Source organism: Phoenix dactylifera, chromosome 18 (assembly GCF_009389715.1).
Source record: "Phoenix dactylifera cultivar Barhee BC4 chromosome 18, palm_55x_up_171113_PBpolish2nd_filt_p, whole genome shotgun sequence".
NCBI lineage: Eukaryota > Viridiplantae > Streptophyta > Magnoliopsida > Arecales > Arecaceae > Phoenix > Phoenix dactylifera.
Window position 1 is genome coordinate 5,534,612 of NC_052409.1, and position 21,834 is coordinate 5,556,445.

The 21,834-nt window shown below is 36.4% G+C and overlaps 1 protein-coding gene across 7 annotated transcripts; it reads left to right on the forward strand.

Annotated features, from left to right (window-relative positions):
* Positions 1-363: 363 nt before the first annotated feature.
* LOC103722908 (serine/threonine-protein kinase STY46-like) lies at positions 364-21,671 on the forward strand. 7 transcript variants are annotated; one of them, XM_026800163.2, is made up of 16 exons: positions 364-434; positions 1,512-1,626; positions 2,264-2,364; positions 2,474-2,593; positions 4,782-4,839; positions 5,879-5,989; positions 8,331-8,381; positions 12,038-12,213; positions 12,296-12,403; positions 13,380-13,453; positions 13,597-13,772; positions 15,828-15,923; positions 19,296-19,376; positions 19,465-19,518; positions 21,157-21,291; positions 21,377-21,671. In XM_026800163.2, the coding sequence occupies exons 1-16, from the start codon at positions 379-381 to the stop codon at positions 21,452-21,454; spliced, it is 1,590 nt and encodes a 529-aa protein (XP_026655964.2). In that variant the 5' UTR covers positions 364-378; the 3' UTR covers positions 21,455-21,671. The 7 variants fall into 7 exon arrangements, 6 of the variants coding, with proteins under 6 accessions (XP_026655964.2, XP_008811883.1, XP_008811875.1 ...); XR_003382977.2 differs by lacking the exon at positions 364-434 and adding an exon at positions 607-1,116 and having other exon boundaries at positions 21,131-21,291; XM_008813661.4 differs by lacking the exon at positions 364-434 and adding an exon at positions 610-1,116 and having other exon boundaries at positions 12,044-12,213.
* Positions 21,672-21,834: the final 163 nt, after the last annotated feature.

Here is a 21,834-nt window from a genome sequence, read left to right on the forward strand (position 1 = left end):
ATCATCATCTAATATTTATTCCTTGCCAACAGAAAAACTTATATCATAGTTTTGATTTTTGATGCCTACATGGCATGAAGGTTGGACCTTTGAGGTTTACTTTCATTATCACTGGTAGCCAGCGTAGCCGACAATTGTCTGCCATGCACCATGCCTGGTTTGTTCACCTGTAACTCTTGATCACTTTTTTTGGGTCACTCAACCTTTCCCTTTGGAAACAAAAAAACAAGGGCTAAAAACCCTTCGGCGCCAAGCCGCAGGTTTCATTGGTAGAATCCACCTAGATTCCCACGTTACCCAATTGAGCCCTGAGTCACATCTTATTTCCTATTAAATCCAACACTGGATAATAATCCCTTAGATAGAATAACCACTAATATGAAATCAAAGCAGAACGATAGACGGCGCAATCCTGTTTCAGAAATTCTTTTTAGGTAACATACGATTGATTTCTGTCACATAATTGCATGAATTTAGAAATTCTTTATTGCAGCGGGGAAGGAAGCGTTATAGGGAACATTTTTGGTGCTCTTTTTGGGCTCCGTAGGGTTGATTTTTTTTTCCTTTTTTTTTGGTGAAAAGTGGCTTGAAATCTTTTAGAAACCGTCTCCGCAAGCTGTAGTTGCTTTCCCCCCTGCTTGTAATCTGATCGCCACCACGTCACCCTTTCCGTTCTCCATACATCTCCGGTTCTCCGCTTCCATTTTCCCTTCTCTCTCTTTCTCTAGGGAGATAAAAGACTCGCCGTTGGCTCACGTGAGAAATGGGAGGCCGCGGCAACCACGATCTCCGCCTCGAATCCTAGAGAAAGGAGGGATTTTGGGAGGAAAAGAGTGCGAGCGATCGCTTTCTTCCCTTGTTTGTCGGGTTTCTCTTCTCCTTTTCTGTCTCTTTGTGGGTGGTTTCGTGGATGGTGGCGATGGAGGAGAGCGCGGAGAGTTGCGGCAGTCGGGCGGCGGACGCGGCCCAGGCGTCGCAGCCGCGGCAGCAGCAGCGGCGCAAGCTGGAGGCCTACAACGAGGCGCTCCGCCGCCTCAGGGAGGCCGGGCGGCCGGAGGCCCTGTCGCCGTCCTTCGAGGACGAGCTCTGGGCCCACTTCAATCGCCTCCCGGCCCGGTAGATTTCTTCTGTATCCATATATTTGTCGATTTGGAGGCCTCCTTTTGGGTTCAGGATTGAAAAGTTCTTTCCTTTCGCCTGATTACCTCGAGATTTTGTCCGTCTTTGATCAGGGTTCCTGTTCAAATAACCCGTGCATTGCTGTTGTTTATAGAAGTGCAGGCATCGGTTTAACCGTTTTGGTCTATAATTTTCGAAATTCCAATGCTGGCTAGTTTCATCCTATTGTCAGTGCAGTGATTTAGGTTGGAGTGGTCGTATTTTTTCGTCCTTTGAGGTTTTCTTGGAATTGCGTTTATGGGGACTTTTTCTTTTTGTTTTTTACCCCAATTGTTTGTGAATTTTACTGTCTTTTATTTTCTTTTCTTTATTTTCTTTTTTTTTCTTTGCAGCTATGCTATGGATGTGAATGTGGAGAGGGCAGAAGATGTTCTGACACATATGAAATTGTTGGAGCTGGCGCATGATCCTGCCAATAGGCCTGCCTTTGCAGTTCGATTAGTTCAGGTAAAGGCTCAGCCGGCTTAACTGTTGCCGAGTGCCGGAATTATGCTTATTTTTTCAATTGGTCAATATGGGTTAATGTAATTACTGATGGTTATTTGTTGGGGTTTATCACCAAATGTTTTCTCTGGGTAGTGCTCAAGTATTGGGTGAAAGATTTTATTTTCAAACATTTAACTTGTATCTGTTTATTAGTGTTGTAGAGTTCTATTTTGGTGCCCGGGGCATATAATTTAGTGAATCCTGTTGCTTTTTTAGTTTGCGACTGTTAGGGCACTGGCGGGTCAGACTATGCAAGAACATGATTTATAATGTATTTTGTTTATTTTCATCTCTTGTATCAAGAAGAGAATACCATGTTCCAAACCACTGTCTTGTTCTTATATCGATCGCTTCAAAGAGTTCTAATTTTGAAAAAATGAACTGGTATTGTTATTTGATGATATTGTTATGAAGCTTTTTGAGATAAGTTTGTTGGTTACTCTTTATATGAATACAATGATATGACTGCCTTGCTCTTGTATTTGGCATTTGCTTTTGGCTACTCTGGTCTGAGTTGTTTGGGTTACCATGATATGTCGGAGTCCCTTAACTTGCATGTGTGGTTGGTTGCATAATGGTATATTTTTTTACTATTTAGGTGTCCCCAGTTCTTGATGGAAAGCGAGCTGATTTTTTTGATTCCAGCAAACCAGGGGAGGAAGATGCTCAATCTACTTCAAATTATTTTATCAGGCAAAGGTATAATTATCTCTTCTTTTCACCACTTCATGTTATCCTTGCCTTCTAATTGATGCATTTATTTATGCACAATGATTTTCTGGATACATGTATATCATACAATATTCAGCAGTCACCCCCCTCCGGCCTTTGGCTCATCACCAAATCTAGAGGCACTTGCCCTTGAAGCCAGCAAGCAATATCTTCAAGATGGAGATGATGCTAGAAATGCCTTTGCACTCTTTCCCAGGTAAACCTTGCCTATTAGTCTTCTTCACACATATTTCCCTTTATCTTCGCTTATTAAGTCCTTTTGGTATTGGGAAAATTATTAATCAAAATCACAGCTATAGTGTGAGAATAACTATATAATTTAGAACTTGCATTATTATTGGTTAAAATTCTAAAATCATCTGTAACAAGCATGCCAATGTATCATCTTAAATTCTTTGCCACGCTAGCCGGTTCCTGCATAAACTGGTAAAAATTCCTCCAGTCATCTTCTTTTAATACCTCCTTATCTTTGCTTAAATTTCTTGTTTCTTTCAAATTCACAATTTGAATAAGCATGTCTTAAAAATTAGCGCGTTTTAATCTAGCTCTCCCTTTATCTAGGAGCAATCTGGTTGTATGATGCCCAAAGCTTTAGTTGTTTTCAAAGTTTAGTTCTATCCAAGTTCTTTACAGCTGCTCGATACATTTTTCTCATGAAAAGAGAGAATCATTTGAACTTTCACTGTTTTGTTTGGTCATCTTGGACTCACAGATTGAATAGTATGGGACTGTAATTAGAACCGTTTCACTAATTTCAATGATTTTTCAATTCTGATATTCGCTGCAGTTTCAAGATGTTTTATGTTCACCTTTGTGTGTATTATAAACTTGCAAATCTTCCTACAGAAGTAATGATGTATCTGTTGTAGATTTAGATTGCCCTTTTGTTGCAATAGGGAAAAAATCATGTTATCAAATTCCTTAAAGGGGGAGGTGTAATGTACGTGGCTCTTGACATTGCGGGTTGGGGAGGGTCAAATGTATGCAGGCTTACCCCCGGCGCTAAGAAGGTGTTTCTTTTGAATTCATGACACCTGGGTTTGAAGCAACCTTACCTATTATGTCTATATTTCATCTACCCATTATATATTTTAAAATGTTATATAACTGTACTTCTAAGGACTATTGATTATTCATGGGTTGTATCCTACCTGAGCAGCTCCATTTTAGGTGGCTGACCTTGCTGTGCTCCAGGGAAGAGATAATAATGTGAAGATAAAATAGGTTAATCTTCAGTTTCCACTTTGCTTGAAGGTACTTGACCTTTGACTTGATATATCATGCCATATTGCCATAATGTCTTAGACCAGGCAACTTGCACACCAAGGATCCTTGAGCTAATCAAAATTTTCACTGATGTACTCTGTAAGATGAGCTATCGATATTTGGTCAGGGTTAACCAAGATTCCTTTCTGGCCGATTGAAACAAATAGTTGGACTATATATATTATCTGGAATTTTAGTACATTAATGTTGGCTAGACATTAAAATTGTTAGCTGTTGAACTATTGAGTGCTAAAAGCTGAAAGAACAGGGTATAAATGGGTACACGAAGGAACTGAAATCCTGCAGAATTTGAGAATAAAGCAGTTGGAATCACTTGAGATGGTGTGCAACTAAATTTCAAGAAAGATGAGCAAGGATTACATAATATTGTTGATGGATCAGGATAGAGGGATGGGGAACTAAGATAACTTTGCTAGATGTTGTGGAAAAAAGTTTCAAATAGTTTTGCACAAATCAATGGATTCTTTCCTTAATATGAAAATGAATACAAGCATATAAAGCCAGTTCTGACTTGACATTATTATTTTGATTCTTGTACCACAATCATGTGCCTTCTGTATTTAGTTGTTTTACCACAGCTCTGTTTTCCTTTCATGCATATGAATGAACTTCTTGTCATCCTTTATCAGCTTTGTTGTTCTTTGCTCCGTGTAACCTTATGAAGGTGTTAATGTTATGCGGCTCTCGCTTGTTTTTAACCCTGCATGATATGTGATTTGTTGATTCTATGCATGATTTTTTTGTCTCAATCAAAATTTCTATATTAGTATCCCTCTTTGTTATTGGATGCATCATTGCTTGTTTCTTCATCATGGATTAGCTATAGATCTCTCTGGTGTTTCTATTGGTTCTAACCTTCCAAAGATTTCTGCCCCCTTTTTTGTTGTTACCATGCATTTTGTTATATTATCTGTTTCTCCCCCGAGAGTCATAATATATGCCGCAACCTGGCTGTGTGATTTTGTCTATGGTTATCATTTCTATTCATTTGAGTAAGTAATTTTTTCCCACTTCAAAACAACTGTTTCTTTATTCGGGAGCATCATTATATATCTGCACTGAAATACCCTTTTTTTGTGCGTGTTCTGATAATCCAGCAGGCCCATGCATGAAATCACCTTTTCAACTGATGACAAGCCAAAGCTTCTCAGTCAGGTAGACCAACTGATTGCCATTTTAGGGTCCATTCCTCATCATTTTTTCCAAATATATTTGTGAATTAAAAATTTACTAAATTCATTGGCAATTTATTCATGTCTCTCAACAGGAGGGTAGCTGTTTTCACTTTCTGATAAGCTGACAATCGTAGAAGTTCTTTGGATTTTTTGATTTGTTTTAAAGAGAAGAATGTCTGTGTGCTTATTCTTGCATGCTTCAGATGTATATTATTTTTTTGTTCAAATTCATACTTGTGCGATTTTTTTGCTAAATAACTCATGCCATTGTCTATTTGGCAATTTAATTTTTAAGGTCAGCTAACATTATCAAGCATGGTAATCTGAAAGCATAAAGAGTGAAAGTTATGGAAGACAGATGAATAGATTTTTTGACTATTTGTAGGTAGTTCCATCGGTAAGTTCCAATTGTGAACTAAAATTGTTGACGTATTCGAGAAGAGGAATGATAAAATGATAATGAGGGACAAGTAGAATACACCTTCCTATTCTCTATGATCAAGGGCAGTTACACTGTGTAATCATGATATTTATCTGAGAGGCACACTGCCAAGTGCCAAGCAAGTCAATGATCTCACTAATAAGAAAAAAACAAAATTTACTGAATAACAATCTGCATTAAAAAATTATTCAGCTTCTAGAAAATGGACAGGCATTTGCTTGAAGTCTTGTTATAAAAACAATGAACCACTGACATAAATATAAGTCTAGTTTTTATGGATATGTCTTTGTATACCAATTAAATCCATTATACATTCTCATTTATAATATTTTGAATTTACAAGTTACAAATCTATAAAGATTACTGTCTGTTTTTGTTGTAGAAATGCATAAAATCCCTGAAATCATGGCACTGGAAGTTTCTGCTTCTACCGAAGCAGAATGTTCAGTTGGCTACTAAGTGCTTATGCAAGAAACAATATGAGCCAGTTCTTGAAGGAAGAGTTGCAGCATTTTGTTAATATCGGCTTATTTTATAAATTTGGTTAGTGAAAGTTTCAGTGTTCTTCCGTTTTCAGCTGACTGCGTTGCTTGCTGAGGTTGGCCTTAACATCCAAGAAGCACATGCATTTTCAACAAATGATGGTTACTCGTTAGATGTGTTTGTCGTTGATGGCTGGCATTATGAGGTATTCTTTAAAATCCCTATGCTAAATTTCAGATCTTGATGTGGCAATTGGTATTGTGTAACCTGCTTGATATATTCTTATACTTGTTTTAATAATAAACTCAATGGACACTATTATTATTACTTGTATGTCCTTTGTACTGAGTGCACTTTGTTAAGAATCCATTATTCCCTTATCATGTATTATACAATTGTGGATTATGTTTCTGCATTAGAGAATAGCATAAATTGTATCAGCTAGGATTATTGAATGTAATGCTTGTGATTTACTTGTTTATCCAAAGTAGCAAGAACATCATGCTAAAAGTTGCTTTATAGTGCTTTATAAAGGAATGCCTATTTTATATATGATGACAAAAATGTGTTGCCTTTATTGACTTCTAGTCAGATTCAACCAATGCGGTTTGGAGGTAAACTAATTGAGTCATTCTCTTAACTAATGCTAAACATAGGATGGGAAGATTTCCTTAACCTCATTCATTTCCATGGATGAATCAGAGTTTATAATTTTGTAAACTGGTATTGTGTGTAAAGACAGTTGTACATGGTGGGAAGAAGATGTACTCTTATTGGAAGTACTATACAACAGTTGCTTGCTTTAGATTGGTGGAACTTCTTTGAACTTTCATGAATAAATATGTATGCATTATATTTGTTTTCCCAGGATAAATGAATTCTCTGAGAAATTGACATTTATTTGATCAAATAGCACCTTTTATGATCATGATTCTACAACTCTAAGGGAGAATATAAGAGTTGAGTAGTGAAATTGGTGAGACAAGAAATAAAAGAAATGTTATAAGAGTCAATGGGAGGCAGTTCTTTTGTACTTCATTTTTGTGAATTCCAGAAACAACTAAGCATTGTTGATTTTTCATGCATGCTAAGTATGTTGAGTTAATCCAGAAACAACTCCATTATTGATGAATCTCCTATTTTATTTGTAAATCAACAATTGTGTGAAAAATTGTTATCCTTGCTTTCAGATATAACTATTAGCATCAACCACTTTTAAAATCTGGAGACCATGAAATTTCTAGCATTTACAAGAATCTGTCAATTATTTGGGTGGAAAGATTATTTGCAACTGTGCAAGATGTAACATTCCTCTGGATCTTGCATCTAGGTCTAGGTGCATTATGCTTAAATGTTGTCTGTCTTTGCACATGACTGCAGCTATATTAAATTAAGAAAATTGCATATGTGCCCTGGTTAAGGATTGTTTATAATCTGTGTGAACATGTTTGTCTGCATGTATCAGATGCAACATGAAGCTCAGTATTTCTTGGTGCCATTGGTTGCATGTTCTTTTTGTTGAAATTATTGGTTTCAAACCTGGAATTTGTGCTATTTTTTGAAGTTACAGCAGGCTCATAGTATTGGTAATGGTGTTAATGGGAGGGGCCGGGGACTAACATGTCTAAATAGGCCACAGTGCGTGAGAATATAATGGTTGCAGTAAATTTTAGGCATTACCTGTTGGCTCCTATACTGGAGGAACATATTGTGTCGCCTTTCTAATTATTCTTTTAAATACTGTAGCAGCAAATGGGTGCCCAAGGGGCTGCTTAGCACCTAAGCAATCGGCAGGTGCCTAGGTGGTTTCCAAGAGGTCAAGGTAGCCCAAAAGTAGCAAACTTTAAAAACTAATAATACAAGGATACATGTTAAAGAAAAAATAGTTATAATCCAAAAAATGAACCATGTATCAAGTTAGATGTTTTAAGTCAATTGAAATTACCAAAATTTTGACATACAATACTAATTCATAAATTGATTTATTCCCTCATATGCCAACTTGATGCAAAACAGGCAGGCACCTAGATGGCCACTAAGGGTGCTATCTTGGTGAGCACCCGGGCGGCTAAGGCAACAGTTTTTTTATTAATATTTTTACCTTATTTATTAGAAGTTGTGCAGACTATAGTAAGTTGCGTCTATGAAGGATTTCCATAGATCATGTCCCTAGATTGCTGAGTTTTATGAATGATCCCCCATTTCCCTCATATGCCCTTGATGAGAGTACATGCACACATGTACAGTCTCTTAGCCTTCATTCTTTGATCTTTTCAAGCTTTATGGTATGACACAATCTTCAGTAATTGATGCATTGTAATGTCATGTTTCTACACGCCAAGTGGAGTTCCTTGTTTTTGGTATTTAATTATGCAAGCTGTTGGAGCTTTTTTTTTGGGGGGTATTTCTATGAGTATGTCTAGGAGGCTAAAATTGATCTGCTTATCATTATGACTTGTAGTGCTAACATTGTCACATAGTTGTCAGGAGACAGTTATATTTTTCTAGAAAGAAAGAGTTCTTACTTGTTCATTGAAAATATTTAGGAAACGGAGCAGCTCAGGGATGCATTACAGAAGGGACTTCAGAAGATTGAGGTAATTTCCTTCTTTTTACTCACCCAGCAAATGCCTTGCTAATCAATTATTTTGTTCTTACCAGTCAAACTATCAATATAATGGGGTTAAATAAAGAAATTGTCAATTTTAATATTCATATCCTTATTTGGGCTCCAAGTGTTTTATCTAAGACCTTTTTGTTTTGTATTTTTTACTTTGAAGATCATATGTTTTCCTTTGCTAGAAAACATTCCATGGTAATTGTATTTTGGGGAACATAAAGAACTGCTTGTTCATGTTTTTTTTTTTGTGGCTTGACAATGTTCTTGAACTCCTTTTTTGAAAAATTATGCATCCTGATAAACATATCTTCTTATCATTCTGTTTTGGAATATAGCATTGACAATATCAAGAATGTTCTTTTTCTTTTTCTTTTTTTCCTCCATCTTTTATAAGACTTAAAAGATATTTCTGTATGCTGATTCGATTTCTTGATGAGATAAAACTAAGCCTTTGGATAATAAGGGCTGGTTTTTGATTGAGCAATCATCAGGATTATGGACAATACTAAATACTTTCTAGCTTTGATGAATTTTTTGATTTCAATGAAACTTTCCAAAAGTTTGTGGGAGCTTACCCATAGCTGGAATTAATGCACAATTACTTTCTTTTAGGAAAAAAGAATATCCAAAACTTCTTTGGAATATGAAAAATTGCATTATGAATAAGGTTCTAAAGAACTAATATCATTGAGTTTTTCCCCCAAATTTGTAAGTTGTCTTTTGCTGGAGTGTTATTCTTGGCATAAACCTTCTAGCCATATCTCGAATCACATGAACAACTATTCTAGCATTTTCAAGTGACCCAGCATGATGTCGAAAGAACAATATATAACTAGAGTATGAACAGGCTAATCCAATGATTGACACACCTTGGAGGTGTGGATTAGACTTAGCTATTTATGAAAATCTCGTTTTTAGGCTAAGTTCCATGGCCCAATTTCCATGTGCCAAGCTCTTGGACTAGCATTATTTGTTTTTGTTGATTGTGGTAAAGGTGTCCTGATATTTATAGTTTGTATCTTCTCCTTGTCAAATGCCTCCTCACCCTTCAACACCTCCATTGTATAGGCTTATCATCTTTGTCATCTTGCTCCATGGTATCTGCATTAATCAGTCATGCATTAGAAGGTTGTCCTTAGGTCAAGTAATTGGTGGTTTATAGTTTAGATGCTATTAACCAAACTGGCTGACAATAATCACAACATTAATAGGTATGTTATGACACTGCTTAATGCCTCTTTTCCACTCATATATGGTTCTTGATACGTGTAGCACATGCATAAAACTTGCAAACCAAGCTTGCACCCACTCATGTCCTTGCGCAACACCCACTCATTTGGTGTGGGGTGAGGGTTACCTAGTTTTGGATCCATTTGTAAACACTCTCAAGATGACATAAGTATTTTTTCTCTTTTGTTGTAAGAAGTAAAAATTATTCATCAACATACCTATCAGGAATGCATACAGACATTTTCTTGAAGTATCATTGACTTAACCATAATATATTTTTAGGTAATCAAATTCTCAAGTAATAAGTCCTATCAACATGTGAATTTTGAACCCAAATTTCAAAGGTCATTATGATTTGAAAAAACAATTTTAACATTTTTAGTATTGCTATGAAATATTATATTCTTGAATTGATATACTATATGATGTACAGACAAAGATGGATTTTCGATAAAATCAGGACAAGGTAGATGAAGTGGAGAGGTGCTTTTATGGTCTTTTTGGTGCCTTGAAACTCCAGCAGAATTTTTATTGTCTATGCTTTGGAGACAAAAGTTGTATTCTTAATGCAATCGGATCTAGGTTGATGCAGGGGAGGGGTGCTTTTATGTTGTTATTAATGAGTGCCTTGGAATTCCAGGAAAATATGATTATATAACAAGAAGTTGTTTTATGCTGTGTGATTTAGCCTGTTGGCTAATAATTAGGGTCCCGGCATGTAAGATGTGCATGGAAGATTTAATGTGGATGTGCGGTGTATTTATGAAGAAACAGGTGAGTAATGGGTATGTTAAAGGGAGCATAGGAGTTGCATCACTAGAAGATGGGAGTGGTAGAAAATGATGAAGGTAAGGCCATGTGCAATGGAAACTTGAGCAGGATTTTGCAAAGAGGGGAAGAATCTCAGATTTGTGAAGACTGAACAAAGATGAGGGTAATCTAAGATAAATCAAAATCATGAGATGGAACACATTGTAGTGACACTGTGATAATGAATGATTGAATGTGGCCCTTAATGGGACTTTTTAGCAAAGAAGGATTCAAAAGGTCAACCCTAAACATATGAAGGAAGAATGTAAGCAAGTCGAAACAGTTCAAATGGAACGATGAAACAGTTCAAATGGAACGATCGCAACTTATTTTAAAGTTATGTGCAACTTTTTTATGGTTCTGTTTGTGAGAGCAAAACTTGCATCAGATTTCAGCTGAAGTTTTGAACTGAGATTTGTCCGATAGTTTGTCTAACGGACTCTAACTATTTATTATCTATTGGATCAACTGACTATTTTTAGCAAACGGTTTGAGCTGGAACTTTGAACCATGTTTTATTAGAATTCTCTAATGATATTCCCACAATATTTGTTGCATGTTTCATTCGGGAACTATTCCCTTTGCTGCATGGAGGAAAGTTCCCATTAAATTAACTTGTACAGACACATTAGGCCACAATAGCTTGAAATTACTTTCAGGATCTTTTCCAGGGAATCCTAAACAATGCATTTAAAAACATGGTTTTGTTCATTTTTTTCCTTTATTATTGTTGGAAAAATAGTAAATTTAATTATTCAGCTAGACTATATGGTGAGATCTAAGTTTGTAATCTTGAATCAAGCAGTCAGAGAGCAACTTTAAATTTATACCAAATTACTATTTTGTGTTTCCACCTGAAAGAAAAGTGTTGACTCCACACACAGTGGCAGTTCTGTGTAGAAATTTATCAGCACCTGGGATGACGATGTGACAAAAAAATTATTGTGATTTGAGGAGTTGATAGAAAAGTTATGATTTTGCTCTCTGTCTTGCAGCAAACAAGTTCTTGGTATGTAAAAAAGCCCTGATGTTATGCTATTTTGGTCTATCTGTGGTAATGAGAAACTGTTCTTATGTGTTGATTCTGTATGACAAAAATATCAGGCCATCAAGTTAATTAAAAATTGACAAGTGATTGTAAATCTGGGGGTGGGCTTTTTATTTTTATTTTTTTTACGAAATGATCATAATGAAAGTAAACAGACCAATGGTTGAAAAGGAGGTGTTCATATAACTCTTTTGTCTGTTGTATAGTCATATATACATTGTTTTCTATATATTTAAGTAATAATAGTACAGAAATGGCTTCATTGACGTTATTTGGTTTTGACAGCAAGCTGTAGCTTTTAACTTTTTATTTATTGACGAGCTGTTAAATCTTGAAATATTCATGTCAAGTTCTAGAAAAGGAAGTCCGAAAATAAAGCTGCTTTGCTACATATCAACATTGTGCAATCTCATTTAGATTCTTAGTTATGTTGTTCTTGGAATACTCGAACTCCTTGAAATTTTATTTGTTTGATTGCTTATTTGTCATTTCTTCGAACATTATGTATGCTTGAATCTCTGAATAACGTATGAAATGTTATACAGAAGCAGGCATGGTCAAAGACGTGTTCATGGTCTCCTATATTGGAAACTGCACAAACTGGGGAGGTGTCTCAACCAGACCATGTCCAAATACCTACAGATGGGACTGATGTGTGGGAAATTGATTTCAAGCTGCTGAAGTTTGGAAATAAAGTGGCATCTGGATCATATGGTGATCTGTAAGTCTTACCAGTGGACTTACATAGAAGACTTTTTCAGTTTTTTGTATGGTTCCTTGCCTGATTGCTTGTCTTCTTCCAGTTACCATGGAGCATATTGTAGCCAGGATGTTGCTATTAAAGTACTCAAGCCTGAGCATGTAAATGCAGATATGCAGAGAGAATTTGCTCAGGAAGTCTATATTATGAGGTTTGTTAGAAGAGAACCACTTGCTTTCAGCTGTAGTATGAATCATTTATCGTCTCATCACTTCTTGGACAATAGAATAAGTAGCTTTTGCTACTGCCTCAATACTGATTCCTACTTTGATGCGCTAATTATGTTCTGCATACAAAGTAAACAAATTATTCGCATGCTGTGCTTTGCATTGCTGTATTTTAAATTTATCTCGCTTAATTTTGTAATATTCTGGTGGCAAATTGTTTGGTAATTACCACTACTATGATGCAATATTTTAACTCAACATTATTTGAAATTGTCACAATTACAATGACATGTAAGTAAGGTACTTTATGTCTTCACTTGTATATCTGTTTTAGACATTGTTTACTTATTTAGATGTTACTTGCTCATGTAGTTCATGGTGAAATATGCCTCAATCTTTGATAACCGCTTTATGTTTAAGAGCATAAATGAGGCTTCTAAATTATTGAGAAACAAGAAGCTTGCAAAGATTGTGCACTGATTGACATTCTTATTGTTATTAATGCCTTATGAAGTTGTGTTTAACTTGTTTACGTAACTTGTCTCTTTGCACGTGTTTGTACATTTTTTGTAGTCAGTCAAAAACAGGCCTCTTGTTGCTGACTTTTTAGTAATGTGAAGTATCGTTTTGTTTTGTTTTTTTTTTTTTAAATAAATCTTATCCTCCTACTAGCCAGTTGAAGAAAATAACCTAAAAGATGGAAATACTTAAAGATCTGAATGGTATTTGTAGGGAGCGATTTTAAAAAGTTTATAGGTTTGAGCAAATGTCCATAAGTGGATATAATGAAAGTACACGTCTCAACGCCACAAGGGAAGAGGATATGGTTGCATCTGCTTCTTCTCATTTTGGTTGGAGAATTTATATCACCACTTTCTTTTTTTGAAGTGTGCTCTCTATTACACAAAATTCTTCTTGATCTACTTTGATTTCCCCTCATTATGCTCATGTTTTTTGCAGAAAAGTTCGCCACAAGAATGTCGTGCAGTTTATTGGTGCATGCAGCAAACCTCCAAACTTATGTATTGTTACAGGTACAAGTATCTAAGAAATTTTGAGGATGGATGACAATTGGTTCTACAGAGTTTGTCATGCATAACATAGAATGTAGATGCTCTTTTTCTGTGCTGATTGCTGGTGCTGAGGCTATTTTCTTCGGTTTATGTACTGTTCTCAGAGTTTATGCAAGGTGGAAGTGTGTATGACTTTCTTCATAAACAGAAAGGTGTTTTTAAGCTTCCAGCTTTGCTTAGGGTAGCAATTGATGTATCGAAGGGAATGAACTACTTGCACCAGAATAATATTATCCACAGGGACCTAAAGGCTGCCAATCTTCTGATGGATGAAAAGGAGGCAAGTAATTTCAATACATGCTGTTGTTTGTAGAGATTCGCTATTTGTATTCTTAGTATTGAATACACTTGTATAGTCCAATCCCTAATTAATTGCTGTTGTAATATGGTTAATTGTGGCTGAATGTGTTATATGTTCTTCAGTGATGGATCTTTAATTCTTCTCTGCTATTTTGTTAATTTAGACAAATTTGATAGGTCTGTTGAGTTTGTTTACATCATGTACACATGAATATTTTATATTAACAAACTTTGTAGTCACTCCAAGCAGACTCATGTAGCGTCAAAAATGGTCTGTAGTTACATGCAGCTATTATTTTCATTGTGCCACATCTTCATACATGCAAATTTGACCTGACTAAGATGTTTTTATACAAATTCTCTCTTTTATTTTGTGCATTTATATTTTTTAGATAATGCACTATCTGCTGCTACCAATGCTCAGCTGCCGTTTTGAGTTGATTCCTTGTTCAGGGTTACCATGTCATTTATATATATTCTGTACTTACCCAGGTTTGGGGGATTGGCATCAGCTTATTCTTTATTGTTTATCTTTTTTATGTGTTAAATGTCTATCAGCACAGTTATTATATGTTATATTCTTCAAATTTGCTTCAAGTAGATTGCTTGCTTGCATCTTTTTTGAGAAAAAGTATTTTTGTACATCTTAATCTAGATATCTTGCATCATCATTTTCCTGTTAACTTTCTTCACTACTAGAAGTTTTGACAACGAAATTAAAGTGTCAGACTTGATGCTAATTTTACAAGCTTGTCTTCTTGACAGCGTTCTTTAGAGTGCTATTTATGGAATCCAGTAAATAAGTTTTAACCAGTTATGTAAATACTACTTGTAATCACATTAACTATCCTTTCTTTTTGTTCATTTTTTAATAATATCCATTAGCTCTGTGGTCTATGAGCTTGGGACTAATTACACAGATACCAGAAATTCCATAATGCATAGATACTGGAGCAGGAGCATAATCGATTTTCCGGTGAGATACATCATGAGATGTTTTTCCATACTGTCTGCATTTAGTTCTAACTATTTCTGCACATCCTAATCAACCAGAGAAAGTTCATAAGTTGCTTTAATTTGTTATTCAGAACTAATTCCTGGGGCAATGCCTGGTGTTAGTGCACAGTGCAATGCCGTGTTGCTCCTAGCTCCTTTTTGTGTAAAGCATGTCTTCCAGTTCTCATCATACCTAATTCACATGCTATTGCTCATAAATGCTTGTAGACCAAGACTGCTACTAATTTTGTTTGTAACCCTCCTGTTGCATGGCTCATGTTGAGTTGTGTTGTATTGCTAAGATGTGATATATGTTTTTTGCATCCCAGGCTGTGTTGCTGACACAGATACCTTTCACTTAATGTTTTTTTTCCCATAATCAAAAGTTACAGGGTCTTTCCGACTTATCATCAGACCATATTTCTTATGTTGGATGATCAATGTTTTAGTGCATTTTTGCTTGAGTGCAACTTTAGGCAGAAGATTTTCTGACCCCAAGCAAACAGTTTCAACACCTAAAGGATCATTACCCAGTTATGGTCTCGATGTTCCTGCGTCCTGAGAGGGGTGAACTAGGGACAATCCTAATCTTTGGCATATTTTTTTCTGTCAAAATGGCTGTTGCAGGACTTGAACTCGTGGAACTGCACTTGTCAGACCAAGCCTTTACCATTGCACCAAGGAATGGCCTCTCGGTTCCATACCTTGGGTTCGAACAGTTTCAATACCTCAGTTCTTTCAGTACAGCATCATGAAAACAAGAATGTCTCAGAAATGGCGATGCCTTAGGAATGCTATGCAATAATATGATGCACAGAAGGCATGGAATAAGATTTTGATATGCTCATATTAGACTGATTTTACTATATTAATCAAGACCAACCAACTTTACTGTATATACTTTGTCTTTAGATAATCATATTTGAAAACCTCATTTTCTGTGGCATTATTTTTTCCCCTCATTTTAGCTGTTCTTTCTTGCTTCTATTTGACATGTTGATTCATTTGTTTTTTCATTCGCTGAGTCATCATTTCACAGGCTGTCAAGGTTGCAGATTTTGGTGTTGCACGTGTTAAATCACAATCTGGAGTTATGACTGCTGAAACGGGAACATATCGTTGGATGGCCCCTGAGGTACTGTTTCAGATGTCTGTTTTTACTTCTTTCCAATGTTTAGTTGAAATCTCTACCAGTTGTTTAGATTATGAGAAAACATATTCATGGTACGTCTGAAGTTAATAGTGTAATACAGAATGAAATACAATGTATTGACACAAACAGATATTATACAAAATCCAAAAATGCAACTTGGCCATATTCAATTTTTAGGACACATACGTGAGTACTGTTTTTGCCTTTAATCCACATATTTAGTAATATATGATGTAAAAAGTCCAATCTCTAAATTGTAAAGTGTATGTCCAGCCTCATGCATGCATGTTTATGTTTATTTGTTTATTTATCCTGCCATGTGAGCCTTATGCTGAAAGTTATGGCTAAGAAATACAAAGAAACCATGTGGTATTCAAATGGCTGGTACATGTTGCAAAATGCCAATTGCATATCAGTATTAGTATTAGATCCGGGCAACCTGAACTTGACATCCCAAAAGCTCTTGTAACTTGGGGAAGAGGATCTCCTCCTGTTAGGATAACTTTTCCCGACTAAGACTTAAGACCTGCGGGTTCCCTCAAGCAGGACAAAGTACATAATTTCATGCACTTAGATATTAGCGGGTGGTGGTATGTGCAAGTGCCATGATTACCACAGGAGACTTGCATAAGGAGAAGGACTCATAAGTCAAGAAAAAGCTGTGAAATTGGTGTAGGGAGGGGCTAGAGAACCTGGTAGCTGTAATGTTTTCAAAGAAAACTAGGCCATGCCAAAACTGGGATTTCAGATAGATTTTAAAATCTGAAATATACTATATCTGTATGCTTCATAGGTATGAAATCTAGTATTAAGTGGATCATAAGGCATCTATGGTGGTGATTTATAGCAAGGTCTGACCTAAGGAACCGACTGAAGGGGCTGATATTAGCTAACTGTATAAGAAGCATGAGAACTAGCATACATGAATATTAAACTAGCATATAGGAGACGAGTTGCAGAGCATCTTCACCAATCTTAGAATAATTTGAATTCATGAATTTTCTTATGATTTGCTGCTGCATTATTCATGACAGGCTTAATTCATGTGGGTTTTCAAACACTATCATTCCTCTTACATTTTCCTGTATGCAATTGAATCGGAAAAGATCTGGATTGGGATTCATAGTGAAACTTTACACCCTTACAGATATCTTTGTAGTAGTGATGTCAGTGGTTGGACCATGGTGGTTATCATGGTTATGCTCTACGACCCACTCGATAGCATTATCAATACATAGGCAATGTTAGTTTGTTCATTTCTGTCCAGGAGGATGATTATCTTTTTCGATAGTTGTTTGATACTATGCGCTTCCACTCTTTGATTTGAAGAAATAGCACTTCTTGTTTGCTACTTTTAGATTATTTCTTGGCATTACGCATGGTTGCTGTAGGAACTGCTAATCTGATGCCCACATCACCTCACTGTCATTTGATTTATGTTTGCAAGAGTAAGTTATGCCATTGTTAGTTTGACATTTCTAACTTCTTGGTGCTTATGCAGCCTTAACGAAGATCAACCTAGGTTTTGTGCAAAATTGGTTCAGGGAAGAGCCTTTGGTTGAGCCTTGTTTTTTGTTTTTGTGAACCATAGGGCCAGAACTCTCTAGTTACAACTGCTCGTAAGCTAGACTCATCAACAGCTGGGGGGACCATATGTCAGCAGGATAGTTCGCCATCTGAACCCTTGGTTGCCTGGATCTGCAGGTGATGTTGGCCATGGGGCATTGGTTACATGATTCCTCACTCTAAATATGTGGGAAGCTCTAACGTTAGGGCATGACCTCGTCACTTTGGAGAGATTGGAAAATTATGGGTGATTGGGAAGATCTCCATCAATCCAGGTTACCGTTGTGAGTCTCCGTTTACTCCTATTGGTTGTTCCTAGTCGGTTCATTGCAAAGTTTACACCTTCCCAGGTTGTCAGCAAGAGAAAGGTGGTCTTTTGGTGAATAGACCCAGCACCAAGTAGCAAGGCTTGCCATATCGTTACATACTCATCCTGTACCCAGTGGACCTTATCATACCAGGACGAACGAAGACTTGGTATGGAGGACATACCGAGTCTTGGTATGCTGAACTGATTCTATATCAGGTGTATGACACTATACCATTATGGTACTGGTATAGGGTCTGGTACCAAGACAACAAACCTTGCCAGGTAGTTTGCCTTTTTAGTTCCAAATGACACTCCCAGTTCACCACTTTGTGCCTTTACTGCTCTGTCAAAATACACCTGTACCTGGCCAGGTTCTAGGGAAGCCCATTAGATGAGAGGAGTTTGAATGGTGCCAAGTAAATCATAAGATTTCTGGTAGGAAGGATGCTTTCACCTTAGAAGATCCCCTGATTTTGAGCTTTCCAAGTCTGCTGGAGGTAGGCCACTATCAACTCCAGGTGCATACTATTTGAGTCTATTTACCTGCGTGGAAAGAAAGCCCATATGGTGGACCTGTCAGAGCCCATGTGGGACTGCCCTAAGTGGTTGAGGGTCTGATCTACAACATGGCTGACCGAGGGCAAGAGAAGAGGGTGTGTCCCATCACAACAGCATTATAGTTATTTGCTAATTAATGGAATGAATGATATGTTAAGATTAGGGTTTCAGTTTGGTATGATGGTTTGAAAATCACGATCCTATGACTTGAATTTTGGTCTGGCAATTGTTTTTGAGGTAGAGAGATTAGCGTTAGAATTAAAGATATATACATGTCATGTGATTGAGGTGGTGACGTAGTGTCTTTGGAAATTAAAACAATTCTTCTGCTGATCTTGTGATTACAATTGGCACTGTTTGTTTGAAAGTTTGCAATGTTTGGAGGATAATTAAGCATGGTAAAGGCAATAGTGCTGTCAGGAACTCTGTATACTGTGTCTGTAAAGTGTAAATTAAGATGGTGATCATAGTAACTGAACTCTAAGCATGGTGCAAGGACTAGGAGCTTTGGTGGTATCTTATAACAAAATTTTACTCTATCAATTCAGCATTTATGAAATAATCAAGATGTTCTCTGTGGTATATGGAAGTCTTCAAGAATATTTCGAGATTCAAGCTCCTGATAGATTTTTTTTTCTAGGGATTATGTTCCTGCTTTTGACCCTACTTAATTTGTGCTCCTGGAACTATAAAAACCATGATAAACTAGTACTAAGATGAACGAATGAAATGTCATAAGTCATAACCATAGGTGCTAATGTAATTTGATTTGTTTCTATTTTTGTCTTACCCTAGCCATTCCAGTGGACTTTTTTCATCAATTTTTATGCAGTTTGCTGATCCTTTTTTTTCCCCATATCCTTTGAATTTTAGGCTCTAGTTTCCAATAAGTTTCTAAGCAGAATGGGTTTATATTGTAGGTCATAGAACACAAGCCCTATGATCACAAGGCTGATGTTTTTAGCTTCGGAATTTTGCTGTGGGAGCTGCTAACAGGAAAGGTAATGCAGTGTATGGAATTATTTCTTAGTCTTTATAACAAGTGCTTTTTTTCAGTTAAGCTGATGATCATATTTATCTATTGCTTAGCTTCCATATGAGTACCTAACACCGCTACAAGCAGCAGTAGGTGTGGTTCAAAAGGTAAGCATCATATCCCACTCATCATTATGCACCATGCAAATATTCGCTATAGCCATCATATGTAAATTTTCTTTGTTTATTGTTTTTCAGTCCACTAGTAAATGAATCTGACAGTTGAAATAAAGGTAAATGTAATATCCCCTACACGCTTAAAAGGCTTGACTTGCTATATCAAGTCCGCTACAGACCATGTGGATGTTGCCCTTCTGGAAATGTATTTTCTGTTTACTTACTAAATAATTGTGTGAAATGTTTTCGAGATTTACACTATAAAATAAAATAAAGCATTGAAGTTTGAACCATTGCTTCTTGAGCAATTAAATGATTTATAAATCTCTTCCAACTCTTGAATGAGAGAGCAAACAAAATGTGGTCAGCTGCAAAATTTTTTCGCCTACAATAATTGTCTCTTATGCATGCAGTCTTAATTTTTCCCTTGAAGGGTTTGTCATTCGTTTCCGCACACACGTTCATCTAACCCTCTCAAACTCTGCAATGGCAGGAGACCGCGGTACCCTTTTTTTAGTATTTTTTGACATTATTAAACTAGCGACTTTAATTTAAATGTAACTCAAAATCAAAAAGCTTAACATGTAGATAATTATAGCGAATCTTGTTTGACTTGTATAATAGATAAAATAACTTTTTCTTTTTTTGGTTTCTCAAGCTAAAGGTGGCATTGCTTAATGGAATTAAGTATAAAGAAAATAGGGTTAGGAAATTTTAGATATACCATGTTCTTTGCTTTGTTGGTTCTTCATGTTTGGAAAACTGAAAGTTGCGCTACCTGGCCCAAATCGTTCAGTTCTCTTTGTCAAATGTTATATTATGGACAATAAGCTGTGCATCAGTAATCTTGTTTCACATTACATGATGAATTGAATCACCTACTGTTCAACTTTGGAAAATTTTAGGGTACGAGGCTGCTATATTTAAAAAAAGAACTACATATTTCTTTTTTTTTCTTGATATTCATAATTATGTTTCCATGAGATATGCTGCAAATCCACGGTTGTAGGCAAGGGTTTTCTATACGCATTAGGGTCGCATAGTCTCGTCGCTTGTGCATCAGATCTGGTTCATGAATGGTTTGCCTCAAAGCATTTAGGAGTGTGCTTCTGATAGTTGAGGTGGGCATCATTAGATCAGAGATGTGTGGATCTTGAACAACTCATCTTTCCCCTAACAATTACTCAACCTGACACACTGAACATACAGTGCTCTATTTGTTTTGAGGTATATCTTACTATTGTCATTGATTAATATTTACTACAACCTTAACCATAATGTTTTTTGGTCGGAAATAAATTGTAGTTTGTGGTTTGTTAGTTTAAGAATGGTGCAGCTTCTGTTTTAAGGGTGGTATACCTAAAGTAAGTTTGCTTAAAATGAAGGCATGCACGGCATTATATGTTTATTCATCCACCCATCTTCATGTCTACATACTTCTATAAAAATGTATGGCCTTCTGATGGTCTAGATAAGACTAGATCTTTAAGGATCTATATATTTCTTGAAGTTGATCATGGTGTACTGTTAATCTCTGCAGCATCAGAACTTTTCTAATTTTCACCTATTTTCTTTTTGCTGCTGCCTGACTGTTGTTACAAAGATGGTGGCGATTTCTGCTCTTTGCAGGGCCTGAGACCAACCATACCAAAGCATACCAATCCTAAACTTGCTGAACTGCTTGAAAAATGCTGGCAGCAGGACCCAGCTCAAAGGCCAGACTTTTCAGAAATATTGGAGATACTCCAGTTTTTAGCCAAGGAGGTTCAATAAAGAAGACTATTTTTTCCCCCTCCTCTCAATTCCTTAAAGGGCCTTTAGGGTTTTTCTTATGAATTTTGCCTAACAGGTCGCTGATGAACCTGAGGATCGTCGCAAGGAAAAGTCATCGGGCAGGTTTCTCTCAGTTCTGAGGCGGGGCCACTGAAGGAGAGATGTCCGCGAATCATCATTTGTATGATCTCATCATGGGCAATTTCCAGTCCTTGGTAGGATTATACCTTAAGCTGTACAGTATTTAATTTGACGACCTAGTTTTTTGTTCCTAAATTTTGAGTTGCAATTCTTTTTACATTTAACTGCTGCCATGTCTATTTTTTATCATATTCGAATGGAATGTCATCAAAAGTGATCATCTCTTCCCAGAGCATGTGCCGGTGATCATTTTGTTATAGTTGTTCGGTTGTTTTTGCTTCTTTTAACCTTTTCGGCCTGATGTTACTAAGGGTAGTTCTGAGCCTTGATTTGTCCTTCTTTAGTGGAGTGGATATCTTTATGTAAGTTTTGACACTTCTGATGACGACCATG

Bases quoted from the DNA above. Each gene is read 5' to 3' on its own strand.
- LOC103722908 (XM_008813640.4), top strand. From the start codon at position 911: ATGGTGGCGATGGAGGAGAGCGCGGAGAGTTGCGGCAGTCGGGCGGCG. The intron at 1,117-1,511 runs GTAGATTTCTTC...TTTTCTTTGCAG, and splicing joins TTCAATCGCCTCCCGGCCCG to CTATGCTATGGATGTGAATG. The intron at 19,519-21,156 runs GTAAGCATCATA...TGCTCTTTGCAG, and splicing joins CAGTAGGTGTGGTTCAAAAG to GGCCTGAGACCAACCATACC.